Source organism: Aythya fuligula, chromosome 4 (genome assembly GCF_009819795.1).
Source record: "Aythya fuligula isolate bAytFul2 chromosome 4, bAytFul2.pri, whole genome shotgun sequence".
Classification (NCBI taxonomy): domain Eukaryota; kingdom Metazoa; phylum Chordata; class Aves; order Anseriformes; family Anatidae; genus Aythya; species Aythya fuligula.
This window is the reverse complement of record NC_045562.1, coordinates 46715366-46743221: the sequence shown is the minus strand read 5'-3', so window position 1 is coordinate 46743221 and position 27856 is coordinate 46715366. Positions and strand designations below refer to the sequence as shown.

Sequence of the window (27856 nt, the reverse complement as noted above, 5' to 3'; positions counted from 1 at the left end):
CCCGCTCCCGTCAGCGCCCAGCAGGCCCCGGGCGGGACCCGCAGCCCGCCCCCAGCGCCGAGCCCCTGCCCGCGGGTGAGCGCGGCCGTTACGGGGTGAGGGGGGGGGGGTGGGGGGGTAACGGTTGTAACGGTCGCGGCGCTGAGGGGAGAGGGGGAGCGGCGGAGGGGGACGGGGAGGGGGCTGCGCGCCCTCAGCTCGGCGGGGGAGCCCTGAGGGGAGCCCTGAGGGGGCCGCTGAGGCACCGGGGCCTCCGTGCGCGGCCCCCCGAGGGCTGCGGGGAGACAGCGGTACGGAAACGCCGCCCGGAGCCGGGCCTGGGCGTGCGCTGCGCTGCGCTGCTCTGCCCGGCCGGTGGCACCCCTAACGGGGCTGGGGCTGGGGCTGGGGCTGGGGCTGGGCAGGAGGCCTGGCTGCCCGCACACAGGGGCTGCTCCCAGCCCCTCTCGTTTCGCTGCTGCTCCTCCGAGCACCCCGGTAAAGGTCACTGCAGCCCCAGGCCGGGGGCACAGGAGCAGCCCCCCGGCCAAGCTTTTAGCTCCCTGGGGCCCGGAGCTTTGTGCCCAGCGGCGCTGCGTGAAAGAACTGACACAGCAGAGGGTGAGGGAAGATGAGATGATGGCTCGCTTCCAAGCAGGAAGATTGGCTTCATTTTGTAGCGTTCCTGATTGCGGTCTCCTCTGTGGCTTTGGCAGTTCCTGAGCCCTCTGTGCCTTGTAGGTGCTGCAAGTTCAGTGTGCAAGCGTTCTGCTGGGTTGCAGAAAGAAGCGTGAAGACGCCAAAGGTATTTTTGATCCGTTGAGAAATGGAGTCCGTTATTTTGTTTGTAAATCAATTCTTGTGCAGGTAGGCTACTTACGTGTAACCAGTGCGCTTAAAGCCAGCTCGGTGCTCTTTGACCTGTGATCTGATGGAGGAGTACAAGGGGAAAGATGATTTCCCTTAATAAGCTTTTCTTTCTAATGTAAAGCACATCTTCTATCTCAGGGTTTTCTCATTTCTCTTATGAGTAGCTTTAATTAGGGAGCAGTAGCAGAAGGAGATCGGTGACCAACTTAGCGGGATGGTTTCGCTGCAGTGTCGGCCACGCTGCCCTACTCGGTGCTGTGTGGCAGTCATCGAGTGAAGTAACATGGAGCAAGCTCTCTGATGTACACGTGAGTCCCTAACAGGAGGACAGCTGCGTTATCACAGCGTTCTGACCGGGTATGGCTTTGTCAGCTTGCCTTCTTACCTGAGAAGGTGTTATTGCTGACAAACCGGCATTGTTTTAGAAGTTCATTTGTCATTACCAACGCATTGTGTGTTCATTGTGTGTAAGTATGCCTGCAGGGCCATACCTGCATCAGGAAAGCTTTCTCATTCCTGCGGGAACATCCTGCTCCCAAACTTGTTCTGGACTCTGGTAGCTTGGGTTCAAGAGACGTAATCCCTGTTTACCATTTGAAATGTTCTTATAATATTCTAATTGGCAGATTTTGGCTCGCTGTGGAGAAGTATGATCTGTATCGTATGAATTTTTCATTAGCAGAATAAAATCTTCTGTGATAGTGAAGCTTAAACTGGAGAGAAAACGGAATGAGCCGACCATTCAATCTACTTATCCGCTGGTGTCCTTATGGATAAAATGTTTTTCTGCATGGAACTGAGGTTTCAAATTATGCATCTACAGCCACACTTAAAGAGTATCTTACAGTGCTGAAAACATGCTGAAGAAACAGCATCTTAACACTCAGTGTTGGATTTGATTTTTCCTTCTCATTGTAGCAGTTGTGACACTGGATGTCATTCCTTTTGAGAGTATTTGACAAACGAAGAAGTGCTTTGCAATTTAGGGAGCACGTGAAAGGACTAACGTGTCAGACTAATTGGTGTATCTGCAGAGAGCCCAGAAAAAAGGCACCAAACCTGGCACTGGATGGCAGCACCCAGGGAGACGCGGCGTGGTTTCCCCACAAAGGTGGTGCCGCTGCCTGTGGTTCCTGGGGCTGTCGTGCAGGTGGGTGTCAGCTCCTGGAGGACACAGCTCAGCTGCCCAGCTGCTGGTCCCCTGTGGTACTCACGCACCTAAAGTACATGGGGCTGCTAAGCTCTTCTCAAGAAAAAAAAAAAAACACACTACCACAGAACAGCTTGATTGGAAAGAACTGTACGTTGTGCCTTGGGGCTCGGCCAATTCAGATGGGATTGGATTAGGTAAAGGAGATCATAAAGTAATGTGATTCTCTGAGATTACGCGGGTTTGCTGGCCCTCGCTTGCAGACAGAGGATGATCTGAGCACTTACCTTGCAGAGCACGAACAAAAGAAGGTGGTTTCGGTAAGGAACTGGGTTGCTGCCGACTTTCACTTGCTCTTTCAGTATTTTTCCGGTGTAGTTGCTGCTTGTTTCCATCGAGCCCAGATACCTACTAGCCTCACGGGGCTTTTATTGCAGATGCCCCAGCTTGCACTGTGAGCTGCAGTTTGCTTCTGGAGCCCGATTCAACGTGTTACAGTAGTAGGATCTCACGTGGATCCCAGTAGCAAGCACACCTTTGTAAGGCAGTATTTGGCCTTGACACGAGCTGCAGGAGCCTGGATTTAAGAACAAACCATGCTGTGGCAGGTTGGTGTGAAACTGTAGCTTGGTAGCCAGGTGCCTGTAGTCATGGAAGAACTGCTGTAGTCACAGTTTGGAGGATGAGACTTCCATGTCAATAAACCAAAAAAAAAAAAAAAAAAATCAATAATTTCTCTAAGGGAATAACAGAAAACTTGCATTTATTTTTGGGGAAAAAAAAAAGGTTTCACTAATGTGAGAGATCTCACGTGAGCAAGATGCATGCTGGTGGACATTTTGACTACCCAGCACTTGGTGGCCTTCAGTATTTGAGAAGCAATCGCTGCTGCCTTCCTGCACCGACTGGTGAGTGAGTGGTAGGTCTGTTGATTTCCACCACTCACCCCCCCCCAGGAAGGGTTAACAAACACAGTTTAATAAAGGCAAGTTTTGTGTCTAAAGAAGATTGCAGGCTGAATGAATTTGCACACTATTAACTCAGTGTGCATTGGAGAAATTATTGCAGCAGTAGATACCCGGGTGTTTGAGCACAATAGTCCCAGTGTCAGCTGTGTCTCCATCTTTTATCTCTGAATACTTTCATCTAGTTGCAAAGGCTAACTCCCTTTGGTTGTCATGGCTGACATTTGCTATCCTAGGCCATCAAAAGATACTTTTTTGCAGAGCTGACCCAAGTCTGTAATAATCTCGTACCTGAAATTAACCAAATGTAGCTTTGGTGCTGTCACAAAGTTACCCTAACATTGCTAGTCATTTCAGCGCTATCCTGCAGTTGCTTTTCAAAAGAAAACCTCCTTTCTGTTTTTGTTCATTTGCTTATCTTCACGTGCAAATAACAGTTCGTCTCTGTGGTAACTCTCTGTTTGCTTTTGTTTTCTTGCAAAGAGAGCACGGACATAACAGGAGTTTTTCAAGATTTCAAGGGCTTGGTTGTTTGAGGTAACGGTGCCGAGCCTGTCTGGTCCTGTCTGCAGACAAGCAGTGATTGCACGAGCGTTCATGCGACTTCATCTGGGTAGCTCATGCCTTTCCTCAGTTTATGGCATGGAAAGGGGTCCTTTAGCACAACAGTTGTGCTGTCAAGAAACCAGCAGACAAATTTTTGTAATTCCTGGTGTTGCCAACACTGTTTCAGTGTTTTCTTTTTGGCTAGTACATTCTCTAGTGCCTCGAGCGCTAAGTTCTCATTAAGACGCTTTCCCAAAGACAGCTCGGGCTAATCTAAAAATGTTGTTCGTTTTATTCGAGTGAGAAAAACGCTCAGATTGCTTCTTAGCTGTCATTCCTCAACTCGCGAGTACATACATATGAAAACTGGAAAAAGAGCTTTTATACAGTGTATATCTGTGGGCCTTCCATCAGTGCCCAGCAAAACATGGAGATAACCATGGGTTTTAAGTTATTTAAACAGTTTTCATCCATTTTTAACTGTTTAAATCGTTGGTACAGATCCGCAATTGCCTTCACTGGCAATTTAGCTATTGTTGGAAATTTGGCAAGTTAAGTTTTGGCTTAAATTTCCCTTGGGCATTCACTCTAAAACCCTCAGGCCTGCTTAGACTTGGGCTTGGAGGAGGCGTAGTACTAATTGGGACATGTGGAGATTGAAATCTTTTGAAAAAATGGAAAGCAAGCAGTACCTGCGTTTTTATTTTACTGCCTTATCATGACTTGGAGACCTGAATGCTTCGTAAAGCCTTTGGCAGTTCGGTGGGGATGTCTGAAGAGGTGGTACAGGAAATAACACTGAGACAGCTGAAGAGTTGTAGTGAGACATCCTGTAAAACACCAGCATCCTGTGATGTAAACCAGTCATGCTGTCACTTGAACCATGGACAGAGGGCGACTGCACCCATCTTGTTTGGGATGTAGACCCAGTTCTCCCCCAGGTTGTCAGGGAGGAATTGGCTCGGTGTGATCATTGCATATTTGCCTTTCTCAGATCTTCTGAAAGGTTTCGGCGGCCTTTCCTGAAATAGCACAGCTTCCAATGAAGAAAAGATCTAGTGTGATCTGATGTCGTGTAATGACTTGTCACAGATTATTATGTTTTGTACCCAGAGGCATTTTCAGTGTTCCTTGTGGTATGCCAGCAATTTGTTAACATATGTACTTTGCCTGATGCTATATTCATAAGAATGTGTGCTGCCTGTGATCTGCTTTTTAGCAGGTTCTGCTTAAAAAAAAGGGAAAAGTTACAAAGCTCTGTCCTTGTGGGCTCTGACAAATGCTTGTGGTGATTATTGTTCCGTGTTCATCACCTGCTGGGGATCAGGGCAGCAGCAAAACTTGTGTACGTACAGAAATCGCTCTTTTAAGGTTGGTTTCTCAATAAGATTCCTGCATGTGTGCTGTTGCTGTAGGATGAGTCAGGTCAGGAAGATCCTTGAGCTGTTAAGATTTTGTTTATTTGGAGGATCCAGCCCTGGACATGGGCAAGGCTCAAGTTGTTGGCGTCCCATAGCATTTAGGCTGATGTTTTTTAGATCTGATGATCAAAATGGCTTCTGACCGGGATCGCTATGAGTCTTGGCTAATGCTGTGCTCCAGAGTCTTGGAAGTTTATAACTGAGATTTTGGATAAGCCTAAATAAGTTTTCTGCTTCCTTTTCTCCTGGTTTGAAATTTGTATTTCAGGCTTTGCCTACTGCCTTGCCTGCACGTTTGTGAGGCCGCTCCTTTGGGTGTGATTCCTGCCAAATGGCATTTGGTAATGGATCTTGGTGTTGCCTTGTGGCTCTGCTGGAGAGCTTGAGGTTATTTTGACAGTCCGTTACAAGTAAACTTCTTGAGCTAAGTATAGTTTTTATTTTATGTTTTTGTTTGTTTGTTTTGTTGTTGTTTTTCATCAGTTCCCTGTTGATGGAGGATATGGTGTGTTTGTGGTGGCGCTCCCATGTACGTTACCTTTAATTCCAGGCTCTTCTGAGCTGAAGTGAACTTGCAAATTTCCCCATGTGCATTTTGTCCTGGCCAGCTGTGACTGGGAGCAGTCCTTTGTATTGTCCCTTGGGCTTAGGTTATTTTGATAACAAAGCAGAAATCTCGTTTTAGGATTATCTCCAAGTTCAAAAATCTGATCGCTTGGTCATTTTTGCCTGCTGTCCTGCCTGCAGGTTTGCTTTCTGAAAGACAGAAAGTAGGCAAAGCTTTCCTTCAGCAGCTGGGGGCGATCTCATGGGGGACTTGAGGCACCCTAATGTGAGCCCATGAGTAAGAACTGACCGCACTGTCAGCGTCTGAAGGTTGTGCTCAGTGGTACAAAGTCCAGCACAATACCAAACGTTTCTCCAGGGGCAACGCTGGGGCTGTTCAGCACCTTGCTGGTGATGTGCATGATGGGCTGCAGTGATCCACAGCAAATTTTTGGAGGGATAGGCTGGGGAAGGTGGCTGACAGTAGCGTCAGGAAGTTCAGTAAGGGGAAATGACCGAGTCCTGAATGCAGATGGAAAAACTCCAGGGACAAGTCAAGGCTGGGAGATGACTGGTTAAGAAGCAGCTTTATAGAAACAGACTTTGGTGTCCTGGCAGAAGAGCTGAGCTCGAGTCAGCGCGCTAATCTCGCGGTGATGAAGGGCGATGGCATTACGGGCAGGGTGAGCAGAGGTGATTTGTCCTTTCCAGTTGCCTCTCGCAACATCCAGACTCATCCAGGACAGGAGAGGAGCCGATGGGTCAGAATGGGGCTGGCCTAGGACCACCAGGACTGCTGGGGCTGGAGCACCCGGAGACAGGAGACTCAGAGGGCTGGGGAACAGAGACCGGGCTGATATATGACTGCTGCTTTCAGCTACTTGCTGGGAGGATGTGGAGCTGTGCTTCTCCCAGTTGGACCATGTTAAAATAACGGCCAGCTTGTCTAAATTGCAAGCACAAGTTGCATATTGCAAACGCGTGAATACTTGTGCAGAACTTGTTTGAACAGCCAAGGTGACACAAAGAGGTTGTTCTGTGCTCAGGGGGTTGAAGCAGGTGACCTCCAGACGTCCTTTCCAACCTAAATTATTTTTTCTGAACCTAAGGCTTTGGTCATCTCTGCGATGTATTGGTTTCCCTTCCTAGTCTTCATGGAGTGTGAATCCAGCCTATGGATTCACAACTTCATTCCAAATTCACAGTATCAGTGCTACCTTCTTTGTACTACGTATGTGTCAGGAGCTTTTTGAAGCGGATCTGCTTTGAGATAAAGAAATGTGACTGGCTGACTTAAGAAAATGTGTTCATGTTCATTTTGTAGTGCTCTTGGTCTTAGATTTTTAGTTTGTCTTCAGTTTATTGCCAAAATGTTAAATAAATAGTGCTAGACACTTAAAAGTATCGTTTTGGGGCAGGGGGTGGGAAGTGCTTGTTTTATAAGGGACTTAGCAAGAATTGATGTGTTAGTGCCGTTCCCTCTTAGTCAAAATAGGATGTGAACTGACAGACATCTTTTTATTCAAAGGGAGGTCAGGGTGAGTTAAGTTCCTGAATTAAGTTCCCGTTCATATAGTTGTTTCACTTCTAATTTTATTATGCTCATCCTTTTATGAGGAAGATGTGATACACAGCCTTCTTTTCAAACTAACACAAATATTTTTAATTACAGCATTCGACACTGTGTACCAAAGAAATGGTGATGGAGAAGCCAAGTCCCCTGCTCGTAGGGCGGGAGTTCGTGAGACAGTACTACACTCTTCTAAATAAAGCCCCTGACTTCTTGCACAGGTAATGCTCTCACACTGAAGTACCTCATCTTTTGGAACAAAAGTGCGTACTCTTCATCAGAAATGAGATACTCAGAATTTCTGAGTGTGGCAGGAAAATGACCTGGTTAACCTCTGGGCTTTTAGAAAAGAATTCATCTTAAAAAACTCTTCAGGCTCTAGAACCAAATGTGGCCAATGTTTACAAGGTATTTCCTTTATGAAAGAGAGAGCTATTTCTTAACTGATGTGATGGTAACGTGGACATATTGCAGAAATAGTTTTATAAGAAGATAGGAAAGGAAAGAGCATGGCAGAGGAGGCACTTGTGTGTAGCACCTAAGATGAGCACAATAATAATTTCAGGATACCGTATATTTTATATTGCCTCTGGGGAGTTTTTATCCAGATCCTGATTGGAGATATAAAAGTTAGGGCCCGGACAGGGTAGGTGACCAGTTCAGTAGTTTTATTTACCTGTGTCCACTGTTTAAGCGGTACCCTGGATGTGTTCCTTCCTATTTTTTCTTATGACGTTTTTCATTGGCTACATGCAGTTTGTCACTTAAGATTTTGCATTTCCACATCTGGACTTAGAGCAGCACTGACTTGTAAGAACTAACATTGAAAGTAGTGTTTCAGGTGTTGGTTGTGTTCGGTTTTGTTCCTTTTTCTTTTTTCTTTTTTCTCTTTAAGCAATCACTGCTTGGATTGCTCTTGTCTCGGAACTTGACATAAGGTTGATGGTGAAAAATTGAGCTGTTTGAGAACAAGTTGGAGCTCCCTGACAGCTAGCTTAATATTTCAGTCTTTTGAATGATGTCTCTTTTCACCTGTAGCTTTGAGATGGGGAAAATGAACTGGTTTTGTCTTAAGTGACTGAAGTGCTGTAGAACCATGTTTGTTCTGTGTTTCAATTTAGATTTTAAGGTGTGGGGTTGTCCAAGCAGTGGATATTGGGCTTTCCTTATCTGCGTTGCCAAGTCTTACAGAAATCATTAGTAGCATTTTCAGTAATGGCAGATTTTTTTTCCCTGTTGCTGAAATTTCAACAAAATGGTTGGATCAGATCAACACCTGGACAGACATGTCCATGTCACACATTGATACCTGATACACTAACTTGCTGCTTGCTCTTAGCAAGGATTGCGTTCCTTATGTACATGTCTTTTCTGGGTGATTTCCCCAAACAGCCTGCAAAAGCACCTTGGAAAGCCGAAGGAAAGCCAAAGTTGGTAAGACAGCTTTCTTGGGAAGTGTGCTGTCATTTTACCTCAATTCCCAGAAAGTGTTTGCATAACCAAAGGGACAGAGAATTATCATGTAAGGGATGATTAGGCTGTGCTTTGCAGCTTAACACCAGAGGTAGAACTCTCACCATTGTACAGTGAGGTTGCCTTTTCCTTTTTGTGACATTTCTGTTTCAGTGGCAGTTGAACGTTGGGTAAATCACCCATGCCTCAAACGTGGTGTTGAAAATAATCTTTGATTTTGTTCACAAGAGCGTTTACCTGTAATGATAGTGATTATAACCTTGGCTGGACATGGAGGGGAGTAGATGTGTGTTTTGATTTAAAAAGCAAAATACTGCTGCTTTGTTTCTTTCCTAGCTGCTTCAAAGAAAAGCAGGCAGCTGTTCCAGGCTGGCCTTCCCTCTGCTTCCCCTTCGTATTACAACAGTAATTCCGTTCCATCGATATTAACGTGTGCTATGAGAGCATTATGGAGCTGGTGTTCCCAGTACATTGGGGATGTTTCCACTTTGGGGTGACACAAAATTGGCAGAAGGCTACATATGAAGTAAAAATGTGTCTGTGGAGACATGTAGCATGTTGAGGGTGACTTGGGTGCTTTACAGAAGGCAGTAGGGTAGGCAGTACTCCCAGCCCTCTGTCTCAAGCTGCACTCTAAAAGTTCTGAAATGCGGCTCGCCAAATTGTGCTGTGTGTTTGGTACGTTGAGTGGGAACAGGCAATTCCGTAGCCTCCAATTGTCCATAGAGCCCTTTTATCACAGGCTCTCAACCAAGAACTCGACAGAATTTTTCCTCTCGTTTAAAGTTGAGGGGCTGCGGGTGACTGGCTGGTTACCTGCTGCCTGGAGTGACCCTGCTGAGGTTGGGGAGCTGCAGTGGCAGCCATCCTACAAGCTACGCTGTGTCTGAGCACTATCCTCTGTTCATTTGAAAGGTGACACGAGTGTCACCAAAAACAGCATTTGTGAAATTTCTCTTAAACACTTCTGCACAGATTGTCCTAGAGGTTTGATCTGGTTTGGGTGAACAAGTTAGCTAGCTGTTTGTTGTCCCTTTTTCAGGGCTGCATGGGTGGCTGCTCCTGTCCAGCAAGGCTTGGATAGGGAGGTCATTTATTTTTGTGTTCTTTGGCTGTATGTTGTGTCTGAGTGGGGCTCTTCTGAGAGAGCATCTTATCTACGATCTTTCTCTTGCTGTTAGTCTAAACAACGATTTGTTCACTGCCACAGAAAGGTTTTGGAGTCAGGGCTTCCCAGAGCTTGATGTCAGAAGAAAAAGGATTTATTCTTGCAGTGAGTAAGGGAGTTTGGCAGCAAGTGGTAATGTGCTTGGTTTATCCTACTAAAAGCTTGAGAAATGCACCAAGTCCTGTCATTATTCTTTATCCAGAGCTTATCCACAGGTTTTGAGTATGAAGAGATGGGTTCACCCTCCAAATGGGTTTTAGTCAGTGTAGTTGCCATGCCTGGCATGCTTCAGATGAATTTGTGTGGCTTTACTGGCTTCTTAACTTAAAGTGGATATTTCCATGTAACTAGGGACACAGTGGGTGCTCTTTTCCTAATTTGCAGATCCTGCTCATGTTTTCTGCCTACCAGAGATTGTGAACAGTTCGTTAAAAGCAAGTTAAAACTCCTGGTCTCCCTCTGAAAGCACTTGGTAGGATGTGCTGCCTGTCAGAGGGCTTGCTTCGAAATTTAAAGAGTTGGTAGATGTTTTCCCATCGGTTTGCAAGCTGGTGCCACAGAACTTTTGTTTGTCTTTGCTGTTGGAAAGTGCTAGAGCACGCTCAGCAATTGGGTTATGCAACTGGTACCAAAGAAAATAGTCAAATATTTCCCAGAATTCTTTCTGGACACTAAGGACATCATGGGAGTTAAAATCTTGGATGGGTATATTCAAGCAACTAGAATTGGAAGGAGTTTCTTGGTTTAGTGGGATAAACCAAGAAATGGCAAATGCCCAAGTTCAAGTGTTTAATTCCGTATTTTAACATAGCCTGTGTGCTGGCTTGTTTGGCTAGGTAGAAACAGTCCGTATGCTTTCTGTTCTGTGTGAGAACAGGCTGGTGGAAACACTTCAAGGAAGTGATATTTCATATATAAAGTATAGGGGTGGGTCATAGTGGTATCCTGTAGAGAGAGGTGAAGTACAGGAATTGAGACCTCCTGGCAGTCATTGCCATGGTAAGGCTTCCTTCTAAATAAGAAAGGTGTAACATGATGTTTTTGCCATATCTTTTGCTATTTTGCCTTATTTTGCTACTTATGTAATTTTACAGAAGCTGTTAAACATTTGTCACATGCTTTAAAAGCTGGCAATAAATATTCAAAACAGAACTTAGACTGTTCTAGGCTCAAAATTTGTTCAATTGTGGTGCCTAAAAGAATTTATTCTTCTCTAATGCCTCAGAGTTCGGTAATGAGCTCTTTGGCCATTGATTCTGAGAAATGTGAAGTGTAAAATTGCAGCCATGTGTACCGGAGAGATGGGATGGATGGGCAGGTGGGGTGGCTGGTCTTCATAGGCAGCAGCCAGGTCAGAAGTCCTCAGTGCTGCCAGAAGTGATGAAGAAGACCAGGGTCCAGAGCAGAGGTTGTTCCTTCCCAGGGTCACGTGTTGGGGTGGGTGTGACTAACCCAGGCAGGTGACTTCAGTTTTGGGGGAGCCTCTAGCTGAAACAGCCACCTTGACCAGAGTGGGCAAGCTGCACTTCTGAATGTTCATCTTCTTTGTTTCTGTAGCCTTGGAGCCTGCGACATAGTGGGTGTATCTTGAATCATTGTTTGCCCTGACATTCCTACTGCCTTGAGCTCTGTAATTTGTGGCTAAAACACTTGTTGGATTTTGTTCTTGTTTTTTTTTTTTCATTGGCATGAATTTCATTACATCTCTTCACTTGCAGGTTTTATGGCAGGAACTCTTCTTACGTCCATGGAGGACTGGATGCCAGTGGGAAACCGCAGGAAGCAGTGTACGGTCAAGCTGTGCGTATCCAAACTGGTCCTGAAGTCCTCACTAACGTGCAGAGCTTAATGTATACATCGGTCATTTTCTGTAATCAGTTAGTTGGACTTGCTTACCTGGGCAATAGTGTATTCTGGTACTGTCTCCTCTTCAGAGGCCTAAATGTTCTTGGTAGTTGATGCTGTTACTGTGGGTTGCGTTTGATAGATCAGCTTTGCATCTGGACTGCAGAAATGATATTTAGGGTGGGAAACAAAATCAAGAGGACCTGTTAGACTAGCCCTCTAGGTGTATTGTGTTTCAGTTAGACATGGTTTCTGGGTGAAAGGACTTTGATCTCGGGGAATTAAATTGAAATCTGTATGGTACCAAATTCTTCTCTGGGTGGATGTGTCTTGTAATGGAAGATAACTTCAGAAGAAACAAACTAAGTCCAGAAAAAAGCATTTCTTTTTGCTGTGGCTGTAGCTTTTTATCAAAATGTCTGCCATCTAGGAGCATCTGTCCATGTGGTGGCTGCATCTTTGAGCAATGTTGCTTTGAGCCCAGACCAGGTTTTGTTGCTTCTCTTTTCAGCAGCAGAACTTGGTTTGGCAGTAGGAATGTCATGACGGTGCAGATGTTACTCACTGCTGTGATGTTTGGGTACTTGATAAATGCATAGAGGTGTGTTTTGTTTGTTTTTTTTTTTGGGGGGGGAAGGAAGGCAGGAAGGAGGGTTGTTTGTTCTTTTTTTTTTTTTTTTTTCTTTTCGCTCTAAGCACAAAATCACATGAGCTCATGTAGATTCCTCACAGTGAAAGATGGTTCAGGGTTCCTGTATTTGCCTTTGTGCTTCAACGAGCTGCTTTTTGATGTTAACAGACACATTACAGCTTCTCAATAGGTACAGAACTCAATCTAGTTAATATGTAACTGTCTGCTTCTAGGAGATACACAAGAAAGTGATGTCACTACAGTTCAGTGAGTGCCACACCAAGATCCGTCATGTGGATGCTCACGCTACTCTGAGCGATGGGGTGGTTGTGCAAGTTATGGGGGAGCTGTCGAACAACGGGCAGCCGATGAGGAAGTTCATGCAGACTTTTGTACTTGCTCCAGAAGTAAGTATCAGCAAGATTGTTTTTAACTTCTAAGAGCAGTGATGAAAAACTGGCCTGTGAGCACAAACTGCCATACTGGGACAGAAGATACTGTCGGGCTTTTAAAGCTTAGCCCAGAGGCTATCATTAAATAATAAATAAATAATAAATAATGCCCACCAAACCATTCTGTGATTATGTGCGTGCAGAGGAATGAGTGTATGGGACCTGTCCTGAGCTTTTTTAGATTTGAGTTATTGTAGTAGTAATGCAAATACAAATTGAAGCTTGCTTTTGGCAACTGCTGTTCGCACAAGTGAAAAAATACTGGTCAGCTCTGCAGATCATGTCTCCAGCGTAGTTCTGTACTTGATTAAAGTTTGCTGTCACATGTAAGCATGTCACTGCTTTGCAAGTTACTGCTCAAATTCAGTTCTGAGTGAGAGCAGAGCTGTGTTGTGATAGTCACTTCTATTATTTTTTTTTTTCCTACATCCTTCCCCTTTTTCATCACAAACTATTGTGTGGCTGGTTGATCATTCATGTTTTAGAACCTTGTTGATTTGCTTCATTGTCTTTCTGTGCAGCAGTTTAAGCATACAGTCACCCTGTGGAATTTCATTCCTTTTTTTTTATTAAAAGGCTTTAGCAGTACAGAAAATTCCTTAGGTGACTTGATGAGATGGAGGGGCTTACCTTTAGGCAGTACCTATGACTGTTGTGAATTAGCAAAGTGTTACTTTCTGCTTGAAATACTGTTTTTAATTTGGACAGAAGTTACCATTCAGTCGTTAGCTTAAAGAAAAGGTGTCACTTGGAAAATGCCATTACGAAATAATCCTATTCCAAAATGTTGGCATGTATCCCCAAAGCTTAGACCTTTCATCCATAGGAGTTGCTGACTGCTAAAATATTGTATACGCAAAAAAAAAACGCATGTTGCTCTTTTACAGGGGTCTGTTCCAAACAAGTTCTATGTACATAACGATATCTTCAGGTACGAAGATGAGGTATTTGGAGATTCAGAAGGAGAACTTGATGAAGGTGAGAAGAGCTGTACTTGTGGTGTTAATTTTGTGCTGTTCTATCCATCCAGTACCTTCAGGGACTAAACTGGCTTAGGGCAGGTGAGGCTTGGTACAGAACAGAAATAGTGAGTAATAACACTTTGCTGCAGCTCAGTTTCATTCAATAGACTTGGTTTCTCTGCTCAATCAGATTTGTAGGTACAGTGCTCTGAATAAAATTTAACTGGCCTTTCACTCTGAGCTGTCTTTCTCTTTTATGTCATCATCACATTGAGTAGTTCATTTCAATACGTTGGCTGAACTTGGCTTTATTGTTCTGGATGGGTTTTTTCCCCACCTAGTCCACTGAGCCCAAGAGAGTACAACTGGAATGTATGTATGTGTGCATTCTGAAGCTGGAATTTCTATTATCTCAATAGAATAAAATGGAACAAAACACCTTAGGTAAATCATTACTCTTCTATTTGAGGTTTATCTTCTTAGTTTTAGGAACTGTGATTGAAGAGCTAATAATACAGTGTTTCTCTTTTACTGCCAACATATGAAAACCATCTGCGCTTTAAAGATCCTTAAACCCTCCTCCCAGAACTTAGCAGCAGTATGTCATTAGTGTCTCCTTTTTGTGAAAACAATAAGAAACGAAGCCTCTTGAAAGAACAGAAGGGTCTTCCATCTCTCCTTGCAGCTAATTCTCGCCTTACTTTGTTGATGAAGCGTTCTTTTGTTTACTACTAGTTAAACATGCTTGTATTTTAAGTGCAGCTTGCATATGCTTGCAGAGGTGCTCAAGGATTTTTTTCTCTTGTGTCAGAGTCTGAAGAAGAGGTGGAGGAGGAGCAGGAGGAAAGACAACCATCTCCTGAACCGGTGCAAGAAAATGCAAGCAGCACTTACTATGAAAACCACCCTGTAACGTAAGATGTCCATGTTATTATGTAGCAGTGCTTTTTTAAGGAAAAAAATACATTATATGTAGTTTTATTGTATGATCTATGTATGCTATGTTAACATTATTTTTTAAACATTGGATATCAAATGGAGGGAGGAAGTAGTGGATGTTCTCATGTTCGCTGGTTGTTTTCACTTCTAGTTAAAAATGTGAGGTGAAAAGGTAGTAAATACATTTATGCATGTGCTTAGTGTAGTTTTCATCATGTAAAATGTAATGTAGTCTTCATCTATTGAACCAAAAAACAGCAGCCTGAGGGGCTCCCGGGAGTCTCTGAGGGAGACAGACAGGAGGTGTACACCTGCCCCTGCTGATGCCCAGCAGTCCCTCCGAGGTCCCTACATGGGGTAGTAGCTGACCCAGCTGCTCACCTGCAGGACAGAGGGCTTGACTGCCTGCAAGAGGAAAGGGAATGGACCCTCATCTCTGCTCAAAGCAGACTGCCCCTGACACCCCCGGTGCCACCAACCCCCACAGTGTCCCTGGGTAATAGATTCAAGGCTCTTGGGCAGGAAAAGGAAAAGGTTGAGGGTCTGGATGGCAATCAGAACCCAGAAAGCAACCCTGAGAAGCATGTCAAGGCTGGGGGAAGTACCAAGCATAGGGAGCGGGGCGGGGCAGGGCACTGCATCAAAACCAGTGCCCCCAAAAAAGGGCGGAGAGTCTTAGTGATTGGAGACTCCTTGTTGGGGTCCCTACCAACCCCTACAATTCTGTGATTCTGTGATTAAACTAAAATAGTGAGTTGGTGGTACAACGGAATTTATATAAACAGATGACTTAACAAAAGGGTGTTTAATGATATATTAGTCCTCAAATTTAGCTGGCACTTAAATCTGAGAGGAAAAATGAATTTTTGAGAAGTTGCTTTACAGTTGTACTGGAATAATAGGCTTCTGCCCTGAGTGTCTTAAAATCTAAACAAGACAAGAAAAAAAGAAGTTTCCTTATGTTTTTATGTGAAAAATATTTTTTGTTATGGTTTGAACTGCTTTTTTCAAAAGTTAGGTATGTGTTTCAGACAAGCAGAACTGACTGACTGGATTCCTTATTCAAAAAACATGTATGTTTATGAAATTATTAGAGGATGTCCATTAAGTGCATCAGCAGTAATGCTACTTTGCTGCTGCTGATGTAGTGCTTTTCATGAGAAATCTTATGGGAGAATGGGATCTGCTGAAATTTTGGCAGTGGCTTCTTCAAGATTCTGCGGGGAGTGTTTGAGGCTTTAAAGAGCTACACCAGGTCTTATCCTTAGGTTACTGTGCCAACTGGAAAGAGCTTAAAAATGCAATAGTCATTATTTAGGCATATGGTAACCCATGGCTGGAGCTGCATAGGCAGAAGTATGTGGAATTTGGTAAACTTTGGGGGTGACTGAACAGAGAAGTGAATAACTTCAGGCCCCTTATGTTTCGTGTACACAGAGTGGAGAAGGTGCATGTAAATTTCAATAAGTAAGACTTGCAGCTGCTTCTGTAATGAACTTTTATGGCACTTCTGTAAATAAGCTGCTGATAGCCTTCCAAAATCAGCTTCATTTCTGTGTATAGCTTAATCTTCTGCTGGTCTCTCATTGTGCTGCTTTTCCTTTTTTAGGAGCAGCAGCTCTTGAGTTTAGTATATATTCCTTTCAGGGCTTATATGTCTGTGTAATTTTCAGATTCTTTGCAGAGAAAAGTATAATGTCTTCACTTTAGCAAAAATAAAATGTGATTTAGTATGCAGCTACAGGGGTACAGCTTAACTTCTCACAGTATCATATATGTAGGTACCATATGGTCGCAACTGGAAACCAAATAATTTTCAAACCAGTCATTACCATAGTATAACTGAGAAACAGCCATAAAATGTGAACCAATTGAAAAGCTGCATAAAATGCATTTGATTATTGTAGCAATGGAATAGAGGAGGCACTGGAAGAATCGTCTCATGAACCTGAGCCAGAATTGGAATCTGAAACAAAACCTGAGGAACTGAAAGCTGAAGCAGAAGAAAAGACCCTTGAGGAGTTAGAAGAGAAGTCTCCTTCTCCACCTCCTGTAGAACCTGTTTCATTACCACAAGAACCACCAAAGGTTAGTTACAAGCCGTATTTGTGCTTCTAGGTGCAGGTGGTAAACCAGGAGTCTTGGTGTTGAACTTAGTCTTTTCGAGTGGCCAGACTGGTATCTCTTTTCAGGGTCATGCTGTATGAACAGCTAGGCTTGAAGCTTGAACTTGTGAAATTTCACCGAAAAAAAGAATGTTATTTTTCAGTGTTGCTCATTACCTATTGTAAATGCAATGTTTGCAGAGTGTGCGTGTGGTTTTATGCATGCGTCAAACTTTTTAAATGTGGAGTTAAGATACGTTTTTAAAAAAAAAAAACTCAGGAAATGGAAACCACTGCCCTTCCTAGGGGAAAATAAATAAATAAATAAATAAATAAATAAATAAATAAAAACACAATGCATGGACACTTGGAAAATTACAGTATAGGTCTAAAAACAGTATGAGGGCTTTGACTGTCTCCCTTAGAGGCAGGCTGCCTGTTCCAAAAAACACCATGAATGCCACGCGTCGTCTGGTGTGGTAACACATAGGGAGTTTGACAGAGATGGGAGGAATGGATGAAAGCTGGAGAGAGGTTGTTTTCCAGCTCCAGTATCAGTCTCCCGTATCTTTCCAATTCTGTTTCTCTTTTGCATTTTTACCTCTTAACTCCTGGCACTCACTTTGTTCTGTTGCGCAGAGGACGCTTCACGCAGCAGGGTTTTCAGTCCTAGGTTTGGTTTCATGATGGAAAGCAGTGATCTGGGGATGCTGAGGGAACCACGCTCACCCAAGTAGCAGTAGCGAGTATGGTACACCACCTGCTACATGCTGACGAGTTCATAGACAACTACAACTGCAAATCCTTCTGTATCCTCGTTGTAATGCTAGCACAAATGTTATTTAACAGTCAGATGTGAACCAAAAGTGTATTTTCAGCGGACAAATTTCCCTGTAGGATTGTCAGTGGTTTGCCATGATTAGTAGCCTAGGTTTGTTGCATTTCCTGCAGGCTTTCTCTTGGGCTTCAGTGACCAGTAAAAACCTGCCTCCTAGTGGTACTGTTTCTTCCTCTGGAATTCCACCCCATGTTAAAGCACCAGTCTCACAGGTAACCCATCTGTGAACACCTTGGATTGTCTCATTACTTCTGCAAACTGCTTCAGTTTTTAAATTAACAGATCAATTTGTTTGACTTACGTTGCACAAATGAATTGTGTCTTAAATGTTACTGCACTCACCTTCTTGTTGCAAGTGAAGGCACGTACACTTACCTGGTGTAACTTTGGGTGATGGTAATTTTAAAAACTGCTGATGTGGAATCAGGAAATGACTACTGATATTTTGACCTATCTTACTGGGATATGGTTTGGTTTATGAGGAGAGAAAAAAAACACTTCCCCTGTATGACAGTAGTTTCCTAAAGAATGTTTAGAAGGGGGAATTTATTCTGGCAGAAGTGCCCCAGCAGTAAAGGGGATTACATCAATTTTTGAGTACAAGCAAGTTTGCCTTGAAAGGGTCACATCTACAGAAGTATTTTGGACTCCATTATCCATTTACAATTACTTTGTCACAGAACCCTGTACCAACTTATGACTGTGTGAGGAATGGAAGGATTCACATTTCCTGTCTGGGACAATGCTGTCTTCCCATTCCTAGGCTGACTGGGGGAGGAGGGCAAAGAGGACAGACAGTTTGACCGGGTGATAGCTCATGTTCCACACATGCCAAGCTGGTGCAAGATGGCCTAAGATTCTGAATTCAGCCTCCTCTATGCCTACCAAACCCCCTCAATATAAAAAACAGGTGCTTTAATCTTTTCTACTGATGCCATATTCCAGAAGTACTGGATGTTGTGAGTACCTCATGTCCACATTTTTACAAAGACTGCCATTTCAGTAGAGCAGCTGGGTTATTGCAGCTGCTGTTTTTGCACTGATTTCCTTTTTTTTTTTTTTTTTAACCAACAGAGGAATCTGTCTAGGATTGCCCTTCAGCTAAGTGCATGTGTAACAAAACAACAGCAGAAAACCAGGAAACATTCCTTGTGTGGTGTTGCTTCTGGTCTTACCGCTGTTGTGGAAATCAGATAATGGCTATGTGATGGGTTGGGAAACTCATCTGTTTTCATCAGCTTCAACAGGGCTTTGAGTTATTCAGGTGGTATTTGAGCAGTAAAACTCTTTGTTCTAGTACAAAATAGATTTTCCTTAAGCAAAACCAAAAACCAGCTTTGTTTTGTAATGATGATTTATTTAAAGAAGCGAGGCTGGATTTTTGTTACATGACTGCAAGTAGCATTTAAAATTATCCATGCAGGAGAGTCATAGAACACAGCTTATAGATGTCCCCTTAAACTCACATGTTGCCTCTGCAGCTCGTCATGCTCTTTACCTCTTAGATTACTTGTGCTGTGGTTTCATGTTTAAGTAGTTCTGCATGGAATTTTCTGAAGTAGGAAGAGCCTACGCTTGGCTCTTCTGGAGACAGAATTAATCTGTTCCTAGCTCCTTAGTTTGCGTTCTTTTCAGACAAGGTGTTCAGAAAGCTGGTGGAAAAGATGTCTAAAGAATTTCTGCAAGGGGTTAGTAATCAGGGGCAGCCTTGTCCCATTCTGTCCGATTCCTTGACATTGGATACTGTGCATGTAAATGAGGGCAGAAGATGGCACCAGTGGATGAGTGACTCCATTGGGTGCTGTTCGAACCAGCAGCAGTGATGCTACAAAGCAGCCAATAATTGCCCTTTTCATTCTTTTCCCCAACATCACCTCAGTTTGCCCTCATAAATCAAGTTGAAAATCAAGCCCCTGTGGTATAAAGTCAGAACCCCTTGGAGGACTGTGCGTGTACTCGTTTGGAGGTGATCAAGCTGCAGTTTGTTCACACCTGTGAGGCCAAACAGCTCAGCATTCCTCGCTCCTGTTTCTGTAGTCATGTTGAGAAGCTGATGGGGAATGATGCCTGCCCGCACTGATCAACTGGACCTTCCCTTAGAGCATTTTTGGGTAGTCGGACTCTGTCACTGGCTGTCCTGGAGGTGCCAGGGGGTGGAGGTAGGCAGGGTGCTCCTCAGCTTCTGTCTTTTGACGTGGAAATGGTGAGTTAGGGAAGGATCTGTTTATGGAAGATGCGTTCCTTCAACTCCTGAAATCTCTTGGGATTCTGGATAGATTTTCTGCAGAGGGGGTTGTGTGTTAGACATAGCCACACGTAAATCCCATGTATTTTAAGGCAGACTCAGATTTTATGGACTTGGGTCTAAGAGGACAAGGAACTGAAAGCTGTTTTATTGTTTCATGCTTCAGGTGCTTTGGGCATTTTTAGATCTGTAATGCCCTTGTGAAGGTGACTGAGTGCCTCTTAGTGGGTTTCATGGACCACATTTACCTCAGGCAGGGTGGTAGCAGTTGTGTGATATGCATCTAAGCTAGTTGCTGGTAATTAGGTGAGACGATCTGCTTATTTTCTTGGTTTTGTTTCATTTTGGGTTTTTTGTTGGTTTGCCTTGCTGGTAGGTTGTTTGTGTGCATGTGTTTCCACTGTGGGAGGCATCGCACTGTAGAGAAGCTTTTAAAGCACGTAAGATTGCAAAACCAGACATGTACCAGCCTCTGGAGTCTCCTGTTCTCTCGCTCTTCCTTCCCCATCCTCCTGTCCCTTGGGAATGATCACTTCCAAAGTTTGTGAGTGAAGGCTGACCTGTGGTTGGTTTTGCTGTGGTTGCCAGTAGCATTGCTGTAGCATCAAGAGGCTGCTTTCCCTTCCACTGTGAGCTCCAGAAGAGAGTGGGGACAACATCTTCTTTTCCTTAATTGTTCTCTATGCCCCAGTAGGCTGAGGTTTGTGGCATACTTGGCTCCTGGGCTTGAGAACTCCTTTAGTCCTGCTTGTCTGCTAAAAATCCTTACTCTGTGGCTTCCACTCCAGTCTCTGTGCTGTCTGCAGTCAGCTGCTTTTTGGTTTGGAAATGGCAGCCCATAACAGGCCTCTTGTGATGCTGACGTTAATGACAGTAGTTTGGGGGAGCACAGTTTTGCAGCAGTGTTTTCCCCTTGAGCAGCACCAGAGAACTCCGCAAAAATGGGTGGTGCTGATTAGGGAGCAGCTAGTGAGGTCAGCTGGTGGGCTGGGAGAGAGAATGCGTGTGGTAGGTGAGAGGGTGAGCGGAGGGCAAAGCAAGCAGGTAGAAGTTACCCGTTTCTTGGGATTTAGCAGAAGGACATGAGGGATTTAGCAAGTGTTTTGCTATGGGTGGCGGCAGGAAGGAGTGTTGAAGTCTGATAGTGTTAAGTCTCTAAGAAGTCATGGTCTGAAGGCCTCGAGTTTTTCTTCTGAAGTACAATTCTTCATGCAGTAAAAATGTGTGAGTAAAAGATGCCAGGGGAGCTCCAGTGACCCACCAGGAGGTCTGATGAAGGAATGCTTTCTGTAGGAGACAAAGCTGATTTTTCCAGTTTATTCTTAGAGCTGAAAAACACTGTAGAAACATAAGGATAAGCTAATGCCTAGCTAGGTGAAGCATGAGTGATACGAGGGCTGAAACGCTGATTTGGTGCCGAATAGCAGGGTGTTTATTGTAAAACATCGTCTCTTTACCCTGTGAGCTTCTCTGACTGTGACTGGCAGTTGTCTCAAGTCCTCAAGGAAAATAAGGGAGATGTTTAACATCAGCTCTTTTTCTGTAGTAGTCTGGGCCTGTAGCCATTGGCCTTGCAGTTAACCTTCCTCAGAAGCTCGTGTTCATCTCCGTGTTACTAAGAATGCGTTTGTTTTTCCAAGATAAGCACCCCGTGCAGCAGCAGCTGCTCCACTGTCCTGCAGAAGATGGAATTTGAAACATGTTATACGTTGCGTCAGTAGCCAGCAGGCTACATAGAAATATTTTTGTTACTTTTGTCTTTTGCAAATTATCTTTACAAGCAGCATTTGGTTGCAAAAGTTTGAATGTATGTTTCCTAGTCCCTGAGAATTTTAAGGGTGTATTTTGTGGTTTTATTATATCAGAAATAGCATAATTTGAAAGGCTTTTTTTGTTTTGTTTTGTTCTCTTTCTTTTGGGCTACCTCCTAATCCATGAAGTTGGAGCTTGGCATGAGGAAGCTTTATTCAATCCATCTATTTCAGTCAGGTTGAGGGATTCTTCAATTATGGGGCGTCGGGGTCTCAATGCCTGGTCAAACATGGAAAATAAACTTTAGCCATGCTATGGGGAGACGTTCTGATGGAGAGATGCTTGCTTTGCACCTCTTAGCAGAGATTATTAACACTGCAGTCCTGGATTGGTACAGAGGAATTTAAAGAAATGAAAAAATGTATTCCCAAACACGTTTACGTGGATGTGTATCTTGCAGAGTTTGTGTTGTGCATGCCACTTACCTGTGTCTTGTGTTGTTGTTTTATTTTTTGTTGTTTCACTAGGCCTGTTCTTTAAGACATGGTATTTAACAATGTGTGTTCTCCTGTTTCAGCCAAGAGTTGAAACTAAACCTGAAGCTCAGTCTCAGCCTCCTCGTGTACGTGAGCAGCGCCCAAGGGAAAGACCAGGTTTTCCACCCCGAGGACCTCGGCCAGGTAACGTGGGACAGCTTCTATGTCTGCTTGGGGCCAGTCATGAGAGGCATCTCCTTCAGGGATCTGGCCTGCAGCTGTGTTGTATTTGGCTGATAATAAACTGTCCATTCCCACTATCTTCAACTAGAAATGGGGAAAACGGTTCCCTGTCCAAGTCGGTGATGAATTGATGCAAAGATTAGGCATTAATTCCAGTCCTCTTAGTTGATGAATTCTTTTTTAAGTCAGGCCACTCACTTACGTGCCTGAACACCTTTTATGCAGCTCGATACAATTCTGAAAAGGTAGTCTGCACATAGGATGTGTTTTGTTTTTTTTTTCCCCATGTTATCTAATTTTGCTGAACTTCGAAAGTGAGAGGTCTTAAATGGCTGTTGTTGTGGCCTGCGCTACTCTTTGTTTTGGAGTAAAACCTTTCCACCATCTCAACCTCAGTCAGCTAATAATTTTAGATGCATTTTTCCATCTTGTATAGTCTCAAATGGTGAGCAATCTTACCTTCTTAAGAAAACCATTTAAGCAAGCTAGTAAGCTTTTTGTAAATGGGGAAATGGAGAAAAGGGGTACATATGACCCCTGTCGTATCTGAGGTCCAGAAGGGGTGACAGTGTGCTGTTGTCACACTGCAAGGCAGGAAATGGTTTAGTAGGGAGATACCAGGAAAGATTTTCATCTGGTACGGTGCTAAATAAACTTCAGCTGAGTGTGGGAGAACGTAAGGAACTCTGGCTTTTGTTTGGGACAAAATGGTGGAAGATGAAAGACAGAAAAGGTGACTGGCAAACACAATTTTTAATGAGTACAAAAATACAGATACTGTTGTTAGGTTAAGGAAGTGATGAAGAAGTGATTTAAATCCAAATATTAAAAAAAAAAAAAAAATCAACCTACATTATAATAACTAGAAACTCCTTTTGAGCATGATTGCAGATACAACAGGAACATGACAGAATTATTAGGACTATGTAAAGAGGAAGGTAGTATCCCTCCCCCCCCCCCGTCATCCATGGTAAACAGGAGTTGGAGAGCTTGAAGGTACAGAAGTGTTTGAGCACATTTATGTGTTTGTTGGAGTCCACAGAGAACTCTAACCTTGGTGGCTCTCCCTTCTTTCTGTTCCCGGTAGGGAGAGGGGACATGGAGCAGAACGAGTCGGATAATCGTCGAATAATTCGCTATCCGGACAGTCACCAGCTCTTTGTTGGGAACTTGCCGCATGATATAGATGAGAGTGAACTGAAAGAGTTCTTCATGAGTAAGTAGCAATTTCAGCTGCAGAGACAAAGGAGAAAAACAAATGCTTGTCCTGTGTTGAAAAGACATGTAGCACTCGCTGTGGCCACACGGGGGAACTCTACGTGACGTAACCCCACGAGTGTTATCTGAGAAGCAGGAGAGGTAGCAGATCTGACACTGCAAGTTTTGGTAACGTGGCTTTTCCCTTTTGCTTTCACAGGTTTCGGAAATGTGGTAGAACTTCGCATAAATACTAAAGGAGTGGGAGGAAAACTGCCTAATTTTGGTTTTGTGGTATTTGATGACTCTGAGCCGGTCCAGAGAATTTTGGTTGCAAAAGTAAGTATTAATCACTGAGCATCCATTGAAGGATACCCTAAAACTCACGTAGTTAGGCCTATTTAGGCCAGGCTCGACATCAGGAAGAGGTTCTTCACCAAGAGGGTGGTCGCACACTGGAACAGGCTCCCCAGTGAAGTAGTCACTGCATCAAGCCTGTCTGAATTTAAAAAGCAATTGGACTGTGCACTTAGTCACATGGTCTAAACTTTTGGGTAGACCTGTGCGGTGCCAGGAGTTGGGCTCGATGATCCTTATGGGTCCCTTCCAACTTGGGATATTCTATGATTCTATTCTAGTTCATGCCACTGTTATTTCTGACATTCATTCATAAACACGAGTTGTAAGAAAAACAGGCACTCCATATGAGTAGTTTGGGCCTACTCAGTCTGTCAAGAGTGCTCTGTGGCTTACGTGAGCTGTGCCAGCGTTCCCCCAGCCGTGTCGTACCGAATTCAGGGATTTTACCTCGCACTTAAATACCACATGGAACCGAACGCTTACTGTTAGAGACCCCTGTAAGCTGAAAGCTCAGCATGTGAATTTTTGAAGGGCATCTTGAGGACATGTAAATTCTGTGTCCTGGGGCTGAGAGAAAGGAGCCAAGTTATTTGCAGCTGTGACTTGAGGAATTGGAGAGGAGAAAACAGCCACTGCCATTTCTAGTATGCAAGTCAGACCTGGTGGAGCAGTTCTTCAGGAACTTAAGCTTTGAAGCAGAAAGGTTAAAGACAACCCCTGCCTGTATTAAGGAAGATATTTTAATTCTTTGCATGCCAGATGAATTAAAAAATGCTGTTCCATTGACTGCAGGCAGTTAGGGCTAATGCTGTGTGTCGCAGGGAACTGTTAGCAGTTAGTTTTTGTGTCTGACTTGTAAGTGAAGGTAGCCTGAGGCGCGCAGCGAATGCTGTGTTTTCATACGCGTTGTACAAATGGACTTTGTGAAATGGTGACTAACGTGTGCCTTGAAAACTCTTCCCTATAAGCCTATTATGTTCCGGGGTGAGGTGCGCTTGAACGTAGAAGAGAAAAAAACAAGAGCTGCTCGTGAAAGAGAGACCAGAGGCGGAGGCGATGATCGTAGGGATATTCGGCGCAATGATAGAGGCCCTGGGGGTCCCCGTGGAATAGTGGGCGGTGGCATGATGCGAGACCGGGACGGAAGAGGACCCCCGCCGAGAGGTGGCATGGCACAGAAACTCGGCTCTGGACGAGGAACCGGGCAAATGGAAGGCCGCTTCACAGGACAGCGTCGCTGAAATCTCCACTGTGGGCAGACAGTCTTGGCAGTGGTACATTATCCATCGTGTTTGCATTCTTGTTAATTTTTTTTGGCTTTGGAATGTGACACAGCCCTTCTGATCATTTCTTTGATGTGAAAGCATCCTTTGGTTTCCGGTTTAAATTGAGGTGGACGTTCTTTCCCCAGTTTCACAACAGAAGTCATGCTGTTAATTTATAAATGTAGACTTGGAGAATTGAGGACTGGAAAATTAAAAAAAAAAAAAAAAAGACCAGTAAACTATCTGCAACAAAAGTGAACTGAAGGACATGCCCAATAGAATTCAGGTCCTTGCAGTCAAAAACCCTCTGCTGCACATTTTGTGTAAGTGTTACTGTTTCTGCCTGTTACTGTTGGAAACACAAATAGTGCAATTTGTGCAATTGGAGAAGCTTGCCTTTTTTTTTTTTCTTTTTTTTTTTTAGAACACTTGGCTCCAAACAAACTCGTGTTTACGCACTCATCAAAATGCACTAATGGGTACTCTGAACTCATTTATATTGACATCTTCAGGAGGCATCGGAGGAAAAAAAAAAAAAAACCTTCATCCTCTTATTCAGACAGAATAGCTTGTGAAACGATGCGGGCATCTGATCTGCTTGCTGTGACCAACATATGTACACACACAAACCTTAACAAGACTACAAGTTTATTCCAGAAGGAATCCATTTAGCTGTAAACTAAACAGAACCCAGAGTTTCCAAGTCGTAGTCCCGAGTACTAAGCAAGTTTGATAGCTCACGTCAGATTTTTCTATCTGCCCCTCTTCAGTACAGGGATGGCTGCTCAACACACTCCTTCTTCCCCTTTCCCCTTCAATAAGCATTGTACAGTGAAAACTGTCTTGACTGTATTTGAGTTCTCTGGTAATGTAATAAGCATGATGGTGCCTTCTATGAATACATCATTCCAGTCTTGCTGGTGATTTTGTACAGTATAGTGTATGAATTACTGTGCTGCAAAGCCAATCGGCTGCAAAGCATTTAAAAGAAATCATTGAAAATTGTATTAAAAATTGCAGTATCTTTCAATCAGTAAACGTTGCTAAAATTATCATCCACCTTGCTCTTCAATTAACAAGTTCGTCTGTTCTTTTGCAGAGGGGGGGAAGGGAGGAAGAAGGCATCCAAGTAGTCTCCAGGTTGTCTCTTCTCTTTAATCAATGTCAAAGTTACAGAAATCGGAAATGAAATCTCTCTTGGACATTTCAGAAGCCAGTTGAGAATGGTGAACGTTTTGGGCCAGCTTGTAATCAGTAGAACTGAGCATCCTTTGTGAGGGTGAGCATATCAAATGAGGATACTGCAATTTTCAGAGAACAAAATAGCAGCTCTTAAGTATTTGCATTTTCCAGTTGTGCTTTTTTTTTTAAACTCTTACTCATTTTGCACATTACTCTCAGCTGAAGTTGACATTGTGTGGCTCCGGACTTAAGGATAGAAAGGAGGCGTCCTCTTCTTCAGTATTACTTGTGGGTTTGTCCAGTTGAGAGGTCTGTTCCGGGGTGACGTTCTGGAGCACATTCCCATGAACTGCAGCTGCAGCAGACAGGACAGTGCGGCTCGGTGCTGGGGCATGCAGCGAGCGCCCGGCTCTGAGGCGTCAGGAGTAAAAGAGGGTGTGTGTTGGCGTGTGAGTCTTGTGCGAGTGTGACCACTTAAAGCTGCTTCTAAGCATGGAAGACCTCAAAAAAACAGCAATTTCAAGCAAAAGCAGATAGGGCAAAATATCAGTCTGTCTCTGGAGTATGCAATCATTTGCTGTTTTCAAGTAAGCTGGAAGATTTTGCACATACTTTACAGATACGTTAGGCAAAGTGAAATGGCATCTGTCTGTTTTCTCCCAGACTCGAGGTCTTCTGTGCTTCATGGTAAGTCTTGCACTATTTTCATACACTTTTTTTCTGGGGCACATTTCTTCTAGTCTCCGTTTTTTTGTTTCAGTTTTTGGTTGAAAGTCTCTTGCATTTTCAGCTGTTACCTGGAAATCTATAGTACTTGAACCGCTCGGCACACAACGCAACTTAAGTTTGAAGCCTTCAGACAAATTGCTGTCTTCAGTTAGCAGTTTGCCACTGGTGTGTTTTCTGTAGGGGTTTTTGTTTCCTTTTTTTTCCCCTTTTGTAGCGTGATGGTGTTTTGCTGCCACCTATTTCATTTGTATGGCAAATGGCACTGGGAATAATCTCAACAACAAAAAATGGAGTATTAAAAGAGCTACTGAGCCATTCAGCTTTCTGGCTTGCTTCTTGTTTAAGTGACATGAACAACCATTGGAACGTCATCCAGAGAAGTTTACATGGTGATAGTTCACCTGCTGTACTGTGGACTTTTACATGTTCTCGACCCTCTTTATAGTAAATGTACCTCTTAGAGCAAAGGAAGGGATTCGCTGACCATTACTGTTAGTTGCTGATTTGTGGATGGTGGGAGTATTTTGTCATTACGGTTCTATTTCAACAAACTTGGCTGACCATCTTGGCTTTAGTAGTTATACAAGACAGTGGATTACCATCTTTATTGCTGTAACGTGTCAAGCATTATATGCTAGTAGATTCTAGTTTAATTGTTGCAGGTGGGAAGTATTTTTACCTTTAAGTTTCCATTCTGAATGTGTTTTGACTAAACATACCAATAAACTACTGATGTCTGCAGCATTTATCAATGTCCCGAATTCTCTTGACTGTAGGTTGATGTAGGGTGCTGCTTCAGCCCTTGCTATACAGAAAATACTTTAGGAAAAAACTGTTGCTGGCTTGTCAGATGCCTGGGAAGCTGTCCTGGTGCAGCATCACATGCTCGAGTTGAAGTGTCTGACTTGAGCAGAGTCAATAAGCTCTGGTTTGCTGTGGCTGCACAA

General features: G+C 43.7%; 1 protein-coding gene across 2 annotated transcripts; it reads left to right on the top strand.

The window, feature by feature from the left end:
• Positions 1 to 27653, top strand: G3BP2 (G3BP stress granule assembly factor 2). Of its 2 annotated transcripts, none has more exons than XM_032186180.1 (12): positions 1 to 75; positions 7150 to 7268; positions 11407 to 11488; positions 12398 to 12571; positions 13504 to 13594; positions 14390 to 14492; positions 16425 to 16605; positions 17574 to 17672; positions 22035 to 22137; positions 23264 to 23392; positions 23594 to 23712; positions 24702 to 27653. In XM_032186180.1, exons 2-12 carry the CDS (start codon positions 7174 to 7176, stop codon positions 24972 to 24974), a joined length of 1449 nt encoding a protein of 482 aa, XP_032042071.1. In that variant the 5' UTR covers positions 1 to 75; positions 7150 to 7173; the 3' UTR covers positions 24975 to 27653. The 2 variants fall into 2 exon arrangements, with proteins under 2 accessions (XP_032042071.1, XP_032042072.1); XM_032186181.1 differs by lacking the exon at positions 1 to 75 and adding an exon at positions 716 to 784.
• The last annotated feature ends 203 nt before the right edge of the window (positions 27654 to 27856 follow it).

Coding starts and splice junctions, on each gene's coding strand:
- G3BP2 (XM_032186180.1), top strand. CDS start 7,174: ATGGTGATGGAGAAGCCAAGTCCCCTGCTCGTAGGGCGGGAGTTCGTG. Junction 13,595..14,389: donor AGAAGGAGAACTTGATGAAG/GTGAGAAGAGCT, acceptor CTCTTGTGTCAG/AGTCTGAAGAAGAGGTGGAG. Junction 23,393..23,593: donor ACTGAAAGAGTTCTTCATGA/GTAAGTAGCAAT, acceptor TTGCTTTCACAG/GTTTCGGAAATGTGGTAGAA.